Raw genomic sequence first — 21,276 nt, forward strand, 5'->3', positions numbered from 1 at the left:
TGTGACTTCCTCCCACATCATCATCATCATCATCATCACCATCATCACACTGCTGGTCAGAATAATAATTAATCATTAAGTCTCTTTACTTTCGTTAATCAGACCTCACTTATATTTTATAAATGAACCCCGATGAAAACTGTCCAGTAAAGGTCAGAGGTCATAGTCTGAAGGATGACTTCATGATGTCATCACTATGCCATCAGTCCAACACTCGACTGAAAGCTGACTCAAGGGTTCCCTCCTCTGAACCAAACTTACACCATCTTCATCCTCATCATCACCTGTGGACCAGGCAAGCAGGTTTACATAATCCTCCTGAATTTATCCATCATGTTAACCCCACCTTCTATACCTGCAGGTTGACCTGGGGTCATCGCCATGACAACACCGCTCTGCTCAGCCGATCTAATGGAGGACTGACTCACCTGGTCTGCTCTGTGTTCAGGTGTCAAACTTTCTTTGTCATTTATCACCTGTTTTCACTTTTATCCCGATGATGAGTTTCCTCTTCATCCTCCGGTGTCAGAGTTGTTTTGCTGTAACCGACCGACTGATGTTTGTTTTCAGAGAAATGTGAAGCTGCCCACATGATATTTCTTATCAACATCATGAGGAAACACTTGAAATTCTTGAATCTCCCACACCGACTCCAACACAGGAAGATGATGTCACTAATCCTGATCCCGCCTGCAAAGATCTGATTGGTTCAGGTGTTTTTAAACTGGCAGGAGCATGAAATGATAATTTCACTCTCACACTAAAACATTTGTTGTGTTGATATATTACACACATAAATCAAACCACACATACACATTATAACTAACCCTAACCCTTCAGAATAAGATTTTAACACATTGCATTTATTTTGTAAAACAAAGAATGAAAAATATTTTTGGTGTCATGAACCTGTTGAAGGAGAATGATTATTATCTATCTATCATCTATCTATCATCTATCTATCATCTATCTATCATCTATCATCTATCTATCTATCATCTATGTATCTATCATCTATCATCTATCTATCTATCATCTATCTATCATCTATGTATCTATCATCTATCTATCATCTATCATCTATCTATCTATCATCTATCTATCATCTATGTATCTATCATCTATCTATCATCTATGTATCTATCATCTATCTATCATCTATCTATCATCTATCTATCTATCATCTATCATCTATCTATCTATCATCTATGTATCTATCATCTATCATCTATCTATCTATCATCTATGTATCTATCATCTATCTATCTATCTATCTATCTATCTATCTATCTATCTATCTATCTATCTATCTATCTATCTATCATCTATCTATCATCTATGTATCTATCATCTATCTATCTATCTATCTATCTATCTATCTATCTATCATCTGTCTATCATCTATGTATCTATCATCTATCTATCATCTATCATCTGTCATCTATCATCTATGTATCTATCATCTATGTATCTATCATCTATCATCTATCATCTATGTATCTATCATCTATCTATCATCTATCTATCTATCATCTATGTATCTATCATCTATCTATCATCTATCATCTATGTATCATCTATGTATCTATCATCTATCTATCATCTATCATCTGTCATCTATCTTCTATCAATCTATCATCTATGTATCTATCATCTATCAATCTATCATCTATGTATCTATCATCTATTTATCATCTATGTGTCTATCATCTATCTATCATCGATCATCTATCATCGATCATCTATGTATCTATCATCTATGTATCTATCATCTATCTATCTATCATCTATCTATCATCTATCTATCATCTATCATCTATCATCTATGTATCTATCATCTATCTATCTATCATCTATCATCTATGTATCTATCATCTATCTATCTATCATCTATCTATCATCTATCTATCATCTATCTATCTATCATCTATGTATCTATCATCTATCTATCTATCATCTATCATCTATGTATCTATCATCTATCTATCTATCATCTATCTATCATCTATCTATCTATCATCTATGTATCTATCATCTATCTATCTATCTATCATCTATCTATCATCTATGTATCTATCATCTATCTATATATCATCTATGTATCTATCATCTATCATCTATCTATCATCTATCTATCTATCTATCATCTATGTATCTATCATCTATCATCTATCTATCTATAATCTATGTATCTATCATCTATCTATCATCTATGTATCTATCATCTATCATCTATCTATCTATAATCTATGTATCTATCATCTATCTATCATCTATGTATCTATCATCTATGTATCTATCATCTATGTATCTACTATCTATCTATCTATCATCTATCTATCAATCATCTATCTATCTATCTATCTATCATCTATGTATCTATCATCTATCTATCATCTATCTATCTATCATCTATGTATCTATCATCTATCTATCATCTATCTATCATCTATGTATCTATCATCTATGTATCTACTATCTATCTATCTATCTATCATCTATCTATCAATCATCTATCTATCTATCTATCTATCTATCTATCTATCTATCTATCTATCTATCATCTATCTATCATCTATCATCTATCATCTATCTTTCATCTATCTATCTATCATCTATGTATCTATCATCTATCTATCATCTATGTATCTATCATCTATCACCTATGTATCTATCATCTATCTATCTATCATCTATCTATCATCTATGTATCTATCATCTATCTATCTATCTATCTATCTATCTATCATCTATCTATCATCTATCTATCTATCTATCTATCTATCTATCTATCTATCTATCTATCTATCTATCTATCTATCATCTATGTATCTATCATCTATCTATCTATCATCTATGTATCTATCATCTATCTATCATCTATCATCTATGTATCTATGTATCTATCTATCTATCTATCTATCTATCTATCATCTATCATCTATCTATCTATCTATCTATCTATCTATCTATCATCTATCTATCTATCATCTATCATCTATCTATCTATCTATCTATCTATCTATCTATCTATCTATCTATCTATCTATCATCTATCTATCTATCTATCTATCTATCTATCTATCTATCATCTATCTATCTATCTATCTATCTATCTATCTATCTATCTATCTATCTATCATCTATCTATCTATCATCTATCTATCTATCTATCATCTATCTATCTATCATCTATCTATCTATCTATCTATCTATCTATCATCTATCTATCTATCATCTATCTATCTATCTATCATCTATCTATCTATCATCTATCTATCTATCATCTATCTATCTATCTATCATCTATCATCTATCTATCTATCATCTATCTATCTATCATCTATCTATCATCTATCTATCATCTATCTATCATCTATCTATCTATATAGAGATATTAGGTCAGAAAAAAGTGTCATATGAATCATGAATCTCACAGCTGATTTTCTGCTTTAATTCAAAACAACAACAACAACAACAATGATAATAATGATAATAATGATAGATAACAATAATAATATATTATTAAATATTTCCATCATGTTGAAGACCTGAAGAGCAGAAATAATTTATAAAGAGCCGACATTTTCCTGCCTGAGGCCAAATGGCTTCCTGCAGCACACACACACACACACACACACACACACACACACACACACACACACACACACACACACTCAGCACCACGGACAGCTCCTCCTCCTCCTGCTGCTGCCACAGATCTGTTCACCAGCCAAGCTGTGACATCATCACACACACACACACACACTCTCTCTCTCTGAGCTGTAGGATCTATTTCCACTCGGCTGATTTTTGGCGCTGCATCAAAGAAGAAGAGTGAGAGAGGAGGGGGAGGAGAGAGGAAGAGGAGTGGGGGAGGAAGAACAGAGAAATGAGCAGGAAGATAAACGGATGAAGAGAAGAAGAAGATAAACGGATTAATAAAAACCAGACGAGGAAACGCAGAGAAAACCTGAGAATAAATAAACAGGTTAAGGAGGAGACAGATGGAGTCGGAGGAGAATCTGCTGAACGCTTTCCTGCTGCTGCTGCTGCTGGGATCACACATCACCGTGGTAACACTCGGTTTCTATTTTATTCTATTTTGTTCTATTCTAACCACACTTCACTGTGGTAACAACTCAACACTCTGTCCTGTTTCTATTCTGTCAGAAATGTTTCCTGTTTGTGAGAAAAGAAAGAACAAATCTGACCCTTAAATCAACATTATGTGTTCTGATGTTGGGATGAGTCTTTACTGAAAATATTTATTTATATAAAGTATTTTAATGAACATTAACATGAATAGATATTAATAATAAATATAAATAAAATAACAGCTGTTGTGTGTCTGATGGGATTCAGATTTGTGTTTAATGTGAGTAGAAAATGTTTCACATTTGTCTCACAGATGCAAACTGTGTTAATCCCAGCATGCAGCTCTCAATAACACACAATAAACATTTAGATTATTGATCCACTCAATCAATAATGCTGAGAACCTGTGAGGTGACGTTACATACTGTGACAAATAGACCAAATGTTCATTTGAAGATGTTCTAATTGGATCTGATGTCAATAAACCTCCAGATTTGTAATAATCCAGATGATATCAAAGGGATTATAGCAGATTAGGATTAATGACAGAAAAAGGTTTAGTGACACCACGACTGCACAATGACAGACAAACACATCACTATTTATAAGAAATAATAATAATAATGATAATATCAACACCTCCTCTTAAACTTGTTTGGAATATTTAAATTTTCTTGACAAGGCTGAAAACATCAGTCTTCATCCTCCGAGCATCCAACCTCAGTCTTCCTCGGCTGTGAAGCTACAGAGAAGGGGGTTATGGGTAACTCACAAACCTCCCATATCTCAACAGCGTGTGACTTGTGCATCGCATGTGACATGTGACCATGAAAGAAACAGCCACACCAGGGTCTCAGAATGACCAGCATGAACTTCGACCTCTGAGCGTAATTCGAACCATCTCTCTCCATTATCTGTACCACCATCATGTTCAAACACACCCAGGAACTCCCCGTTCTCATCAACTTGCTGAAAACCTCCAAACTCCTGGAGAACCTCTGTTCGATCTGCAGAGTCCCTCTCAATCTTTAAGAAAAGACTAAATACCTAGCTCTTTCACGAACACCTCTGCACTTGATAGACTGAAGGTAGAGTAAGAAAAACAAAAAAACCCTGCTTCTAAGCAATATATGCATTGCCTCGGTGCACTGCCTGTGGGCATCTACATCCTATTGGACTCTATCTTAAGCTTTATGGCATTTACTCGTGTCTGACTTGTCTCCTGACTAGATCCCTGCTTGTGTTGTATCAGTTTCAGATGTACGTTGCTTTGGATAAAAGCATCTGCTAAATGAAAAATGTAAATGTATAACATTGTTCTCTTTTAACTGATTCCATACTCAAGTATCAACAATTTTTTTGATAAATGTCAGTCTGACTTTGGTGTTTTCGACAGCACAGAGTTAGTCGACTGGATGTAGATGGCCGCATATTCTTCAAGACCTTCTGGACCACTGCAATGTTTGACACAATAGTTTCTTCTGCACTTCAGTCTCCTTCAGGATGGAGTTTGTAGTAACTGTACAGCTCCAGACTGTTTTGCAGGTGTTTCTCTGTCACTTCAGATATGTTCTCCTCATGTACAGCTGGGTTAGCTAACCCTGTGGAGTTCCACAGGTATCAAACCTCAATCCCCTTCTCCTTTCACTTCCCTGGTTGACCTGACCTACAGATACAGAGTAGAAATACTTCTGTTAATGACAGCCTTGACTGACTTACTCATACATTATCTGGCTGAGGCTGCTAGTTCTATAAAGAAAAGCTTTGGATGTAATGAAAAGAAATAAACTTATTTAACTACAGCTTATATGCTTTATTTAATAAGTGCAACAACTAACAGCATTGAACAGTAAAAATTATTAAAGGTTACAATTTCAGTAAAACAGAAATGCTCCACTTCTATCTTATACTCCTTTCCTTGTTCTACTCACAATCTCTGAAGGATTTGAAGAATGGCTGGTAACAGGAACAGTCCAAAATCTCCAAGACTGGGCGTAGTATTGTTCTCAGTTGTTAGATGGTGCAGATAAAAAACAGCAGCAGGTGCTTCAGTCCCACGTTCAAAAGGCCTTCTTATCTTTACTTATCTTATTACCTTGTGCTGAATTCAGCTCAGTCTGCAATTTTTCAAGATAAATTTCTTCTTGGTCTTCAAGATGTGTTGGTTCCATCTAAGTGATGCATTCTCCCCCAGCAACTGAGACTGACTCTTTTAATTCTCTAAAATCTCACATTTTAATACTCTTTTAAAAATCCCTATTGGAACATCCTTTCAGGGATGACTTGCAACTGTTAGGTAAGCTGGATGGAGCAACAGATGGTGTGATTGCTGTGTGAAATGATTTAAATGACTACGTGACACAAACAATCCCAATTCTCATAAGTCCTATTACTTAATTTAGCATCATTGTTGTTCCTTCCTCCTTTGGGCCTGGCAGGATCCTCCCAGATCCCTCATCCATTCCTCTGTTTCATTAGCTGGATCCCTTGTTGTAGAATGGGCCTGTAGTGGTTTGTCTGAGCAGCTCTGACCTTGGAGTCACCTTTGGCCCAGTCTCCGGACCTAACAGGGTGATGGTCTGGCCTTCTCCCGTTTGGAGGGATTTAACATCCTGGATTTAACATTGACGTCTGTTTTTCTGGCTTCTGTGTCACCTCTTCAACAAATCATTCAGAAATATCACATCTCCCTTCATTACTATGCAGATGATACTCACATCTATTTACCAATACACTCAACTCACATAATCAGGCTGTTGATTAACTAGATTCCAAAAGTCACTACCCTCAGCAACCTTGCTCAGGAGGTCCTGGGAAGTGTAACTTTAACCTCTTGCACTCCACCCCTATTTTGGAGCAAAAACTCAAATTTAATACCAAAATTAAAATGGCTGTAGCTCCTGGACCACATTGACTAGCTTCCCTTCCAATGTCCCGTCAGATTTCCAAAAAGAGCAATTGGAGACTCCTAATTTTTGTGCAGATTACGAGAAATTGACAAGAAAGGGAGAGAGGGATGACTAACATAGTTATCGAGGTTAAAGCAAACAGTCATTTAAAAAGGTTGATAAAAGTTTGATTTCTATGTCAAATGGAGACTCGCCCTATACGGTCAGCACAGAGGAACAAAACACATGTTCCTCTTCTAGCACGTCTTGTATTTTAATGCATCTGTAACACATTTTCTGATTTTCACAAGTCTGTGAACATATTTGGTAAATTTAACACATTTGTAACACATTTAGTGACTTTATCCCTCCCTCTAGTGCCCCCAGGCCTCATGGGATATATAAATCCCTCCACTTTGTTGTGAGTCTGACTCACTTCCTCTTCACATTACCTAATATCTTACACACATATATATATATATATATATATATATATATTCAATTCAATTTTATTTGTAAAGCACCAAATCATAACCAAAGTTATTTTGGGGCACTTGTCACATAGAGCAGGTCTAGACTAAACTCTTTAATCTACAGAGACCCAACATTCCTCCATGAGCAGCAGCAGCAGGAAAAACTCCCCTTTAACGGGAAGAAACCTCAAGCAGAACTGGACTCTAGGTGGCGCCATCTGCCTTGACTGGTCGGGTTGAGAGAGAAAGAAGGAGGGAGAGACACAGAGAAGCATAATAACAACAATAATAACAATAACAATGATATTCATAATAGCAATAATGGCCAGAGAAGGTATCAAGGCAGGACACACACAGGACACTACACCACCATCCCCTCGGATTCTGAATTTTTCTGTGACACGAGAAAGCATAAAAATGCCACAGAAGAAGCCAAGTTAGTGACATGCATTGATGTTACATGAATGCATACAGATGGAGAGGAGGAGGAGGAGAGAGGAGCTCAGTGCATCATGGGAAGTCCCCCAGCAGTCTAGGCCTATAGCAGCATCACTAAGGGCTGATCCAAGGCGAGCCTGGTCGGCCCTAACTATAAGCTTTATCAAAAAGGAAAGTTTTAAGCCTACTCTTAAACATAGAGAGGGTGTCTGCACCCCGGACTGAATCCGGTAGATGGTTCCACAGGAGAGGAGCCTGATAGCTGAAGGCTCTGCCTCCCATTCTACTTTTAAAGACTGTAGGGACCACCAGTAAGCTGCATACTAGGAGCGCAGTGTTCTAGTGGGATAATACGGTACTATGAGCTCTTCAAGATATGATGGTGCCTGACCATTAAGGGCTTTGTAAGTCAGGAGAAGGATTTTAAATTCTATTCTAGATTTTACAGGAAGCCAATGCAGCGAAGCTAAAATGGGAGAAATGTGATCTCTTTTTCTAGTTTTAGTCAGAACACGTGCAGCTGCATTCTGGACCAGCTGGAGAGTCTTTAGAGACTTGTTAGGGCAGCCTGATAATAAGGAATTGCAATAATCCAGCCTAGAAGTAACAAATGCGTGAACTAGTTTTTCTGCATCTTTTAGGGACAGGATGTGATTTTTGTGATATTACGTGAGTGAAAAAAGGCAGTCCTTGAGATTTGATTTATGTGGGAGTTAAAGGACATATCCTGATCAAAGATAACTCCCAGATTCCTTACGGTGATGCTGGAGGCCAGGGTAATGCCATCCAGAGTAGCTTTATCATTAGATAATGTGTTTCTAAGGTGTTTAGGGCCAAACACAATAACTTCAGTTTTATCTGAGTTTAGTAGCAGAAAATTGCAGGTCATCCAGGTCTTTATGTCGTTAAGGCATGTTTGGAGTTTGTTTAACTGATTGGTTTCATCAGGCTTCATTGATAAATATAATTGGGTGTCATCTGCATAACAATTAACATTTATGGAGTGTTTCCTAATAATATTACCTAAAGGAAGCATATATAAGGTGAATAGAATTGGTCCAAGTACAGAACCTTGTGGAACTCTGTGTCTAACTTTTTCCTTCATGGAGGATTCATCATTAACATGTACAAACTGAAATCGGTCTGATAAATAGGACTTAAACCAGCTTAATGCAGTTCCTTTAATGCCAATTAAATGTTTCAGTCTCTGCAAAAGGATTTGATGGTCAATTGTGTTGAATGCAGCACTAAGATCTAACAGGACAAGTATAGAGACAAATCCTTTGTCCGATGCAGTTAGGAGGTCATTAGTGACTTTCACCAGTGCTGTCTCTGTGCTATGATGCCTCTAAATCCTGACTGAAAATCCTCAAATAAACTATTGTTATGTAGAAAGTCACATAACTGATTAGAGACTGCTTTCTCAAGGATCTTAGAGAGAAATGGAAGGTTAGATATAGGTCTATAGTTGGCTAAGATGCCTGAATCAAGAGTAGGCTTCTTAAGAAGAGGTTTAATTACAGCTACTTTAAAGGACTGTGGTACATAGCCTGTTACTAAAGACAGATTGATCATATCTAGTAAAGAAGTGCTCACTAAGGGTAAGACTTCCTTAAGCAGCCTAGTTGGGATGGGGTCTAAGAGACAGGTTGATGGTTTAGCTGAACAAATCATTGAAGTTAGTTCAGGAAAGCCAATTGGAGAACAATCTAAATATATATCAGGATTGATTTGATTTGATTTATTGAACAGGACAGTGTGCAGTATTAAGCATAAATGATGCACTGCACCGGAGTTAGCTTGAAGCTAATTTGCATCCGTAGTCCATTATAATGAAAACATACAACAGCACAACAACAAACAGTACAAAGCAAAAACAACAACAAAAACAAACAAATAAGCAAACAAACAAAAAACCCCACAAAGAACACACCATACAAAATACAAAGCCACACACAACAGCACATCACATACACCTACAATGTCAATTAAAAATTAATAATGTAAACTAGGCTCAGTGGTCACACAGTTGATTCGTCTTTAGTTGATTTTTTAAAAATTTGGCCTTGAATGCATTGATAGAACTACAGTTCTTCATATAATCAGGTAGGACGTTTCACTGAGTTGTGGCTTTCACGCAGAAAGCTGACTGCCCAAATGCAGTGTGATGAAATGGTACAATCTTGTATAGAGGATATTCTGGAGGATCTAATAGAACTTACTAAGCAAGTGTACACAAAGTCACATAGAGGAGGAGGGGCCAAACCATTTAAAATGTGATAAACTAGGCACAAATTTGAGAATAATCTAAAATTGTCAAAGCTCAGTAAATTGTATTTCTCCAGAACCCTACAGTGATGGAAATGCATTGGCTTTTTGTCCAGAGTTGTTAGAGTTTGTTTGTATAAAGACTCAAGAGGTTTTATGGCTGTTTCTCCAGCCTGCCCCCAACATGTGATGCAATAAGACATGTGGGAAAGAATCATAGCTGCATAAATATCTGCTGCGTCCAAAGAGAGACAGTTTCTAATATGTCTAAAATTGAATTTTTATAGCTGTTTCTAAGGTTCCTGTGTTTGGGGAGAGAACGGTGCCTGTTGAGGGCAGGAGGTGGTTAATTTTGTCTCTAATAGTTAGAATTTTATCATTAAAGAAGCTCATAAAGTCGTTACTACTGAGAGCTATAGGAATACATGGATCAATAGAGTTATGACTCTTTGTCAGCCAAAGTGCTGAAAAGGAACCTAGGGCAGTTTTTATTCTCTTCTATTAATGCTGAGTAATAGGCGGCTCTGGCATTACAGAGGGCCTTCCTATATGTTTTAACACTATCTTGCCAGACTAAGTGAGATTCTTCTACTTTGCTGGAACGCCAAATCCTTTCAAGTTTTCGTGGTTTGCCTTAATTTGCCGGTTTGAGAGTTAAACCATGGAGCTAACCTCTTATGTTTTATTAACTTCCTTTTTTAAAGGGGTGATGGAGTCGAGTGTTATTCGTAATGAGCCTGCACAGCACTATCAACAAGATTATTTTGGGTGGAACTTAGTTTGGGAGGAACTAAAATTAGCATAAGAGTCCTCTGTAGTATTGAGACATGGCACTGAGTTCAATACTGATGGAACTGGTTTGTGGTGAACCGTTGGCTTCTGTTTAGGGCTATGCTTCCTTCAGACAGTCACCCAGCCACCCTGGCTTTCCAGCTGCTTGGGTACTACCAGCAGAGTAGGAGCTATGCTATTTCAGCCCGCACTGGCTACTGAGGGCTGGCTAACTACATTAGCTAATGATTGTTTTTCCATGGTGTGGAGCTGTGCTTCCAATTCACTGAGCCTCGCCTCCAACACTGCAAATAAACTACATTTATTACACGTACCATTGTCACTAAAGGAGGCAGAGGAATAGCTAAACATATGACACACTGAGCAAGAGAGCGAGAGACGCCATTGTTAACTGTTTAGCTGAAGTTAGCTGTTAAGGTAAATGCTGAGCTAAAATAACATAACTGTGGGATTAGTGAGAAAAGGCGCTAAAAGAAGGAGAGAGCTAAGAGTGCTTGAGTAGAACTGGTGTAAGTTTAAATATACAGTGGGTATTTATCCACAGTAATGAAGAATATACATTCATTCAGGAACACATTAGGGTACCATTGGGGTACAAGAAACTCAAAACAAGAGTCAATAGCAACAGCAAAATAAGCTGTTTAGCATTGGCAGAGAGGATTTGGCAAATTTTTCATGGGCGCAACCCACATACTCATCTCTGCTGCTCATCCCACAAATGCATGTTCTTTACAAATGTGGCACCATTTAAAAGGGAAATAAACAGGCTTTCCAACGATTTATTGACAAGAAGCATTGTTACAACAAAGAAATAATCTACCAAACACAAATCTCCTTACTTTTTGTAAGGAGATTACAAAAAGTAAGGGACTGACTGTGGGGGGGTTGATGTATTGATGTATTGATAGATTTTACTGGATGAGTGTAAATACACTATAACCCTGTGGTCTGATGTTTTCTTTCTATCTAATATCCTGTGTGGTACAGGTGGGTCCTTCAGCCCCAGAGGAGGGCTGGCAGGTATACAGCTCAGCTCAGGACACTGATGGTCGATGTGTTTGTACAGTGGTCGCTCCTCAACAGACCGTCTGTTCCAGAGACGCTCGAACCAAACAGCTAAGACAGCTGCTGGAAAAGGTACGAATGTAGTGTGTCTTTTTTCATTTACTTATTTATAAGGACAACACACATTAACTGACATTTCTGTGAATGTGCCAGTGTTAGCCTACTCTTTCATTTTCAACTGCAGTCCTTTGGCAAGATCTTTTGAAACCTATAAAGTGATCAACTTTACAGAACAAAGACAACAAGACACCATAAAGACAGCAACAGCAACAAAACAAGAATTTTCAAGACAGAACACAAGCCATGCAGGGCAACAGGAAACATCAAAATATCAATACAGTAACAACAAACACCATTTCAGCATAAATAGCTATGAAAACAACACAAAGCAACAAAACACAGCCAAGTAATACTGACCACAGCCGTTAACAGTAAACATAAGTAAACTAGAATAATCATTATGTTAAAAGATACAGTTACTTGTTAGTGAAATGGTAATATACACCGGAACACAGAATTGTAAGACACAACTATAGAAAAACATACTAGATTTTTAATAAAATACTAGCAGATATTCCATGCATACCCAGGTCATGCAAAGCTGGCTTGGATATGTACAGACATGGGACAAGTTAGCAGCTGGTTAGCCAGTGATAATTATGATAATGATAAAATGAGCAATGTACTATGTAGGTTAGAAATGTTTACATCTGACTTTTCAAAAGCCAGGCCTTTTGTCTTGGTATGAAGATGTGGTAGGTGGTACAGTTTCTTATTTCATTTGGTAGGGTGTTCCATAATTGAGAGGGTCTTACAGAAAAGCATATTTGGCTGAAGGAGCTGGACCTGAAAGCACTGGCGCTGGAAGTAGGGAGGCCAAGGGGCAGAAGTAGGAAGGTGAATTTGAATCCACAGGATCTCTAGTCTTTTCACATATTGATCATCCTGCACATTGAATAGCAGATGCTCTTGAATATATAGGATAACACCTCCTCTTTTGTTCCTGTCCTTCTTTATAATATTGTATCCTTTGAAATCAATTTGTCCATTTGTCATGGTTTGGTCAAGATGAGTCAGTAATAGCAAGCACATGCAGATTATTCTCCTAGACAACATTTAGTATCTCATCCAACTTATTTACCAAACTGCTCACATTCACATGAGCCATATGTAAACCTTTCTTTGAAGTGTAAATTAATAGTCAGTTTGACTTGGTCATGTTGGGTTAAATTGCTGAGAGTATATCATTTCATTCTTAAAGATAAAACAGACAGAAAGGCAGTCAAATGTTAAAAAAGCCACAGAGTGATCTCTGAATCTTTGTTCAATTGCCCATCAATGTATAATTTGTCCACAAAAGGAAACTTTGTTGTTTGTGGTTCCTCAGATCATCAATTTGAGCTTGGCTGAATTCCAAACTTAGCCCCAGGTTGTGGAGATCTTTCTGCAGCTTGACCAGCGTATCTAACTTGTCAATTCTCTATTGATTGCATCAGGGATATCTCCACTTCAATGATTTATTCCCTCGCACTTATGGAAGATGTCAACCGAATGTGAGACTTTTTGGGTCAGGAAGTTCCATGTCTCAAAGACGGCTTCCACTTCACTTTGACTCTGATGAATCTGATGAATCCAGTTTAGTAGCTATCTAATCAGAATTTATAATTTGTTGGCCAAGCATGAAGTTAGTAACTGTATCCAGAACAAAAACACCAGAACAACATGGTATGGGTGCAAACACATGCCGGATGTCCTGCCAACATTTGTTTGAACAACATCAGCTTGTATTCTTCTGACTAACTGAATCAAACCTCATTTGGGAACATTTGGTCGATTGCTCGTCTATGGCATCATTTTTGTTGGCAGGTGAGATTCTTCCATCTTCCAGCTGAATGCGCCTGAATCCTTGCTGAATTCTGCGATGACGTCAGTTACCACCACACCAAATGCCACGATTGGTCCAAATCACAAGTGTCTGTTGATTTGGACATCTCATATGGAAAAGTTGTGGTATATTAGCAAAATTGCAAACTCTTGCAAATATTGAGGACATTTCTTGAATTTGCGTTAAATATTATGATTGCAAAATTGCAATTTCCTGGAGGAACAATAAAAAAACAACCCCTTGGCTTGAGTGGCTTTCTGGGTAATATTAACCCAGTGTGTTGTTGCTATATTGACCCAAACTGGGTAAAATTGCAACCCAGTGAGTACGGGTAATGGCATTACTGAGAGTAATGCTGAAGAGTGTATGAGTTACTACTAGTTTATCATGTATCATGCATGTATCTGTTGTTGTTGTTGTTGTTGCTTCTTCTAGATGCGGCTTCTCAGATGCTGCTCATGGGGGAATTGTTGGTTCTCTCTTTCCATAAATTAAAGAGTATGGTCTAGACCTGCTCCATGTGAAAAGTGCCCTGAGATTACATTTGTTGTGATTTGACACTATATAAATAAAATTGAATTAAATTGAATTGAAGTGAACATACACACACAAGTAAAGTAAGCATGAAAACAATAAAGTAATGTTAGCATATAATTCCTGCTGTTTGCTGTACAGGACAGATACTTGTAACATTCATAATGTTAGCTTTCTGAACATCTGAAAATTTGCCTGCACACATCTCACTAATGGCCTTGCAAAAACCTGTGTGTCTATAGGCTACCAGTAAAAATGGGCCTGTCTGGGGTGCGGTGAGCTGCATTCTGTGGAAAATCTGAAGCAAGCAATTACAGTGTAACCTCAGGTCACCTGCTTGCCAAAAGTTGAAGGACCTACATACACACTCATTTGGCCGGCAGCCCTTACACAGGAAGTGAACGTATTCACACCAAATCAACCAAATACAATTTGAAAACACAACTGCTGGCAGGACTATGAGACATAGAGTACAAATAAACATTTTCATTTCATAGTTATTTCATAATATATAATGAATTTATGTTTAACATGATAGTGTTTCCTTTTTGGATAACTGTAATGGGGACAGCACCCCGCATTAACTAGCTGCTACTGATACTACATACAAGTATAAAATAAACAGCCACGTGAATGTCTGTGAATAAGCTCCAGGCATGTTCACCTTCATGCAGCCTGGAGGAGAATAATTCCTTCTTCACCTGGTAAATGTTGTGATATTGTGTCATTCAGGAGCAGAATGTGAGCTAAAACTAACTGTAACACTGATTCTGGTAAGATATTTAATAGAAACGTACTTTTTGTAGTACAGCTGTAGCAGTACTACTATTGTAATATTAGTTGGTAAATGTGGTGTTCTATCATCCAGGTGCAGAATATGAGTCAGTCTATCGAAGTTCTCGACCAGCGCACTCAGAGAGATTTGCAGTTTGTGGAGAAGATGGAAGTTCAGCTGAAAGGACTGGAGAACAAATTCAAACAGGTGGAGGAAGGACATGAGAGTAACATCGCCAGGCAGTACAAGGTATCGCCCACACCATGACATCATGCCTTAAACTACCAATCAACAAGTCAGCTTACACATGACATCATGTCTCTGATCAACCAATCAACAAGTCAGCTAACAAATCAATGTATGAGCTGTTTGGGGAAATGCATCTTCAGTGCTGACAACTTTTAAAACGTTTCAAGAAACGTGCCAAAGCAATTTAGAAAAACTAATATGACTCAGGCAGGTCTGAATCTTACAGTAATGTTGTTCTGGTGTCACCGAATGTAATCCGGGATTTTGTAGAAAAATCAGTTCTGATGTTTGCTGCTCACAGATGCTTTGTGTCAGATTCTTTCCTTTGACTTTATGACACACATAATAGTATATAATATTTCTACAGCTACAAAAACTTTTTACACGTGCAAATTATTTCTGTATGCACAAAACTTTCACACATGCACAAAATTTTTCTACAGCTTCAAAACATTATTACACTTTCACAAACTATTTCACAAGCTCAAAATATTTATGACCTTTATTTGACTCCATAAATGTTCTGTGTTCTGCTACGCATCTACACCTGTCCCCTGTTACACACAGATTCAGGTTTATATGGTGGAATTGTGATAAAGCAGCCATTATGGATAAATACTGAGCTCCAGAGTCCAAGATAAACCTCACAATGCATTAAATTAAATTGCAGTGTTTTAATTGTGTTCTGAGACATCAGTGGTTCTGCAAGTGGATGATGACAGTTGAACAGGAAATGAAGTCACTGTCTGATGTCCCTCCTCCTCAGTGTTTGAACACTTTACAATAAATTCCTTTAGTCTTCTGAGTGTCTCTGATGTCTGTCTTTCAGTCCATCAAGGCAAAGATGGAGGAGTTACGTCCTCTGATCCCGGTGCTGGAGGCCTACAAGGCAGATGCTCTGCTGGTGCGACAGTTTAAAGAGGAGGCAGCAAATGTGACTGAGCTGCTGAGCTCCCTGCAGGAGCAGTTGGGAGGTCTGGACTATCAGGAGCTCCACAGCAGAGTGACAAGCCTGGAGGACCGTCTGAGGGCCTGCATGCAGAGGCTGGGTGAGTCAACAAACAAATACACAACAGTGTCCCACTGAAAACCATCTCTCACTTCACCTCACTTTGCCTTCAATCATTTTCACAGTAACTTTAGTTTCAGTAAAAAGTAGTTCCAGTAAAAAGTGTTACCAGTGGATGATCCAGAGTAACTAGGACCTGGTTTCTCAAACAGATGCTGTGATTAACATTTTAAATGTCATCTTTCAAAACTGGCAGCAGCACAGATTTCACCTCCATCATGTTATGGTGAAGCAACAGCTGTAGTTTGTGTAATGTTTGTGCTGTTTCAATGCAATATATTCTTCCATCCAGGAAATAATTAACACAAATTCATGAAATTTCCACAATGTTTGCAACAGCTTGCAATTTAACTAAATTACAGCAACTTTTTCCGCATAAAATGTCCAAATCAACAGCCGTTTGTGGTTTGGACCAATCGTGGCGTTTGGTGTGGCGGTAACTGATGTCATTCAGGTGGAAGATGGACAAATCTCACCTGCCGACAAACATGATGCCATAGACGAGCAAAACAATTCCCAGATGTTCCCAAATAAGGTTTGATTCAGTGAGTCAGGAGAATACAAGCTGATGTTGTTCAGATAGCAAAGATGGACATAATCTGCCTCAAACATAAACATCAAACTATATTTTTATGTTGATGGATTTATTTTGGAATAACATTATTGATGATTTTATCTGCTGCTAATGTTGAGCTGAAAGTTTATTTAATAAAGGCTATCAATGGAACTCAAGTACAGTATTTTCTGTTTTATAGAACTTTGAGTCCTCATGGTTCTCATGTTCAGAAAATACATAAACATTAGAGCTGAAATATAGTTTTTTCTGTGATCTGCGGGATGCTTTTTATCCAAGGAAGTCATTACATAGGACTATTCATTGGTAGCAGTTTAAAAAAACAAAAACATTCCTGCAATTTTAACGCAAAAAGAGCACATAAAACATTGCAAACTTATCACAATTCATGAGAAAATCTGCTGCAAAATTAAGCATTTTTGGCTGCATTAATCACAAAAAACTGTAAAATCCTGGGGGGAGTGAATCTATCTGGTAGTATATTTTGTCTACTCTGTACCTTTATGTGTTCCTGTTTGTGTTTCAGCCTGTGGGAAGCTGACAGGAATATCTGAACCAATCACCATCAAGACGTCTGGGTCAAGGTTTGGATCATGGATGACTGACCCGCTCGCTCCAGCCGGAGACAACAGAGTGAGCATCATCAACAACAATAACCACAAAACACAACAATGATACAACAGCAAGACATGACGCCAGCAGTTATATCTTAGCTAGGAAACTACACATTTCTGGAGTTTCAAAGATGTGGCTGTTTAACAGGCAGGGAGACGCCAACCAGTGGCATCATGGGAAGTGTAGGATCCAGTGTTTTTGGTGTCGAGATATCTTGCACAGATTTTGAGCATTATATTTTTGATCTGTTTGTCATATGGCCAACTGTTGTATGAAAGAGGACTGATTTGGCATTTGCAAACAGTGCTTATCATAATCAGCTACCCAGATTTTGGAGTAAAAGCTATTTAAGTAAATTTTTACTCAGTACTGAAACAAGATCCAAGTTGAGACTGATGGGATTGCAATGAGTCATGGTTTTCACTCTGTGTAGGATCATGGAGAGATGAACCAGAACCAGAAAGGACATGAAGGAAAATTTGAAATTGCAGTTAGGATGTAGAAAGAGCATATTAGTAGAGTACGTACTCTGGGAAGAGGAAGGTGTTCAAATCATTTTTGAAGACGGGGTGAAGTTTGGTAAGTCAATCCAACACCAAGACAGCACACAGGAGAAGTGACAGTAAGACTAGTAATGATTTATTGGCAGACAGGAAAAAGAAGACTCTTAAACCAGAATGAGGGAGTTCAGGTATGTGGGTGCTGAGCTAGTGGCCACACTGTAAGTGAACATTAGTGACTTGAACTTAATGTGAGCAGCAAAAGGGAGCCAGTGGAGAGTAATGAAAAGTGAAGTGACATAAGCTCTTTTTGAAGACCAGGTGTGCTGTTGATGACATAATGATCAAACTGTAGGCATCAGGGTCAATAAAATATAACACGTTTTCCTGAACATATTCGTACATCACATTAGTACCAAAAAGAAGAAAAAAAACATGATTTATTTCTGGACTCTTTGACATCATTGTAGTTTTTAAATTACTTTTGGTTTCATCCCTTACAGGTGTGGTACATGGATGGTTACCATAACAACCGCTTTGTTAGGGAGTACCAGTCAATGTATGACTTCATGACAACAGATAACTTCACCTCTCACCGCCTGCCTCATCCCTGGTCTGGTACTGGTCAAGTGGTTTATAATGGCTCCATTTACTTCAACAAATTCCAGAGTCACACCATCATCAAGTTTGACTTCAGCACATCGCTCATCAGCCGGTCTCGCCAACTCGACTTTGCTGGCTACAACAACATGTACCACTATTCCTGGGGGGGACATTCAGACATTGACCTCATGGTGGACGAGGGTGGGCTCTGGGCGGTCTACGCTACCAATCAGAATGCTGGAAACATAGTTCTCAGCCAGTTAAATCCAAATAATCTGCAAATAATCCGCAGCTGGACCACCAACCACCCAAAACGCAGTGCAGGTGAGGCATTCATGATCTGTGGAACTCTGTATGTTACAAATGGGTACTCAGGTGGAACTAAAGTGTACTATGCCTACTCCACTAACTCTTCCACCTACGAGTACATCGACATTCCTCTGACCAATAAATACAGCCACCTGTCCATGCTCGACTACAACCCCCGAGAGAGAGCACTGTATGCCTGGAACAATGGCCACCAAGTCCTATACAATGTAACACTTTATCACATCATACAGTAACAATAAAGAACAAACACTAAGAATAAAGAACAAACACAGTAACACTGAGGAACAAACACTAAGAATAAAGAACAAACACAGTAACACTGAGGAACAAACACTAAGAATAAAGAACAAACACAGTAACACTGAGGAACAAACACTAAGAATAAAGAACAAACAGTAACACTAGAGAACAAATACAAGTCCTTGATAACTTAACTGCACTGCATTATATATTAATATTAAGAGTAAATATGCTAAGACACATTGTCATATTCTCAGTGTTCTATAGTCAGAAGACAGGATTGTCAGGTTTCCCTGTGTGTGTCCAGGATAGAAGCTGCATTAGCTTAGCTAGCTTAGCACAAATAAGAGAAACAGGTGGATATTCCAAGTGTGTCTGATTGAAATGTTGTATCTTGTTAGCTAACAAGTCAGCAGCCCATGTTGTTGTGTGCTGACTTTAGTTGTAATTAGAGTTCAGACAGAGGAGGTGAAACCTGACAATTTTGAGATCCTATGTTCAGTTACTGCACCCAGTTGCTCAACAAAAAGCTCCAGTACTGACTGCTGCTAAAACCACAATGTTTGTTTTTTACTTTTGTATTTCTACACCTGTTCAGGTGTAGAAACAGCATAATTTGTGCTAAGCTAGGCCAAACACATCCTGGAGGATCTCTGTACAGGAACATAAATACCCAAATGTTGGACTGTTACCTTATACATTTGAGTTTTTTCATTAAATGAGTATGAAGTTAAATGTTGAGCCCGTTTTTCAGATAATGATCCCATTAACTGACACAAATGCACTTGAAATGTAAAAACACTGAAACAATTATTCCAACTAAAGTTTGTCTTTCACAATAAGAAAACCCAGAAATGTATGTTTGATGGTTGACACTAAAGAATGCTACACATCTTTTATGAATAGATATTTTTATGGGACACTTTCTGACTTTATGAAATCAGACCCACTGGTGTGAATCTGAACAATGTTATTATTAATAATAAAAATAATAAAATAATAAGTCCTTTCCTTACTGTCATGTATTATACAGCAATACAAAATCTTTTTTACACTCTTTTCCAAGAATTCTCTCAATTTTGAGGGGGCCTCCAGTGTCTGCTGGCAGGTTGGTGTCCGCCAGTAAGTTGGTGTTGCGGGTTCAGGACTACATGAGATGTCCAGCATGAATTCTGTTAGACACATGCAATGTATTCAAAACATGGATGAAACTGCGATGTGTCACATTCGGAGGATTCCATGTTTTCTGGTCCTCCTTTGCCTGGTTTTGTTGTGTTTTTTAATGTTCAGCTGGTCTGTGTGTAAGTTGAATCAGTTTGCGTGTGGGATGAAGTTTAGACAGGAAAAATATTATTTACTACAGTACTGAAGTACATTTTTAACAATTAACAGAGTAATTTTGTTGTTACTTCTTACTGCTTTGTGTTTTGTATTTCAACACACTTGTACTGTATTTGATGTTTTTATGAACCTTAAGACTTTGGCCTCCAGTTTTACAGTGCTGTTATTTGGTGTCATGAACTGGTGGAAATGGCAATGATGGCATAAAACCTGCAGAGGGAAAACAGCTGGTGATATTTAATTACTTAGCAGAACATTGTAAGAGAGAACTCAGTTTTGGTAACCAGTAGCCTTAACAGCTGGTGTGTTCTGGATTGCATTATCTATCCATGATGTAAAGAAGAAAAAAAAATGAAATAAAAAGACTGGACTTGATAAATAGACTTCATGACCTGCTGGTTCTGTTTGTTTGTTTGAGATGAGAGGGATGTTGGTGGGAAAGAGCATTCAATCAATATAAAAAAATATCTTCCCAAGGACAATGTCATGATTTGAAGCTCCCCTCCAGTGGATTTTGGCATTATTAAGATATTTCATAT

The 21,276-nt window shown here is 37.8% G+C and overlaps 1 protein-coding gene across 1 annotated transcript; it reads left to right on the plus strand.

Annotated features, from left to right (window-relative positions):
• Window positions 1-3,782: 3,782 nt before the first annotated feature.
• Window positions 3,783-21,120, plus strand: LOC122969630 (noelin-like). The gene is made up of 6 exons (XM_044335506.1): window positions 3,783-4,076; window positions 11,945-12,094; window positions 15,310-15,465; window positions 16,295-16,514; window positions 17,635-17,741; window positions 18,727-21,120. Exons 1-6 carry the CDS (start codon window positions 4,008-4,010, stop codon window positions 19,387-19,389), a joined length of 1,365 nt encoding a protein of 454 aa, XP_044191441.1. The 5' UTR covers window positions 3,783-4,007; the 3' UTR covers window positions 19,390-21,120.
• The last annotated feature ends 156 nt before the right edge of the window (window positions 21,121-21,276 follow it).

This window comes from Thunnus albacares, chromosome 2 (genome assembly GCF_914725855.1).
Source record: "Thunnus albacares chromosome 2, fThuAlb1.1, whole genome shotgun sequence".
Classification (NCBI taxonomy): domain Eukaryota; kingdom Metazoa; phylum Chordata; class Actinopteri; order Scombriformes; family Scombridae; genus Thunnus; species Thunnus albacares.

What these genes read in the sequence shown, in the direction of transcription:
- LOC122969630 (XM_044335506.1), top strand. Translation starts at nt 4,008, where the DNA reads ATGGAGTCGGAGGAGAATCTGCTGAACGCTTTCCTGCTGCTGCTGCTG. An exon ending in ACATCGCCAGGCAGTACAAG is followed by an intron (nt 15,466 to 16,294) that starts GTATCGCCCACA and finishes TCTGTCTTTCAG; the next exon opens with TCCATCAAGGCAAAGATGGA. An exon ending in GGCCTGCATGCAGAGGCTGG is followed by an intron (nt 16,515 to 17,634) that starts GTGAGTCAACAA and finishes TTTGTGTTTCAG; the next exon opens with CCTGTGGGAAGCTGACAGGA.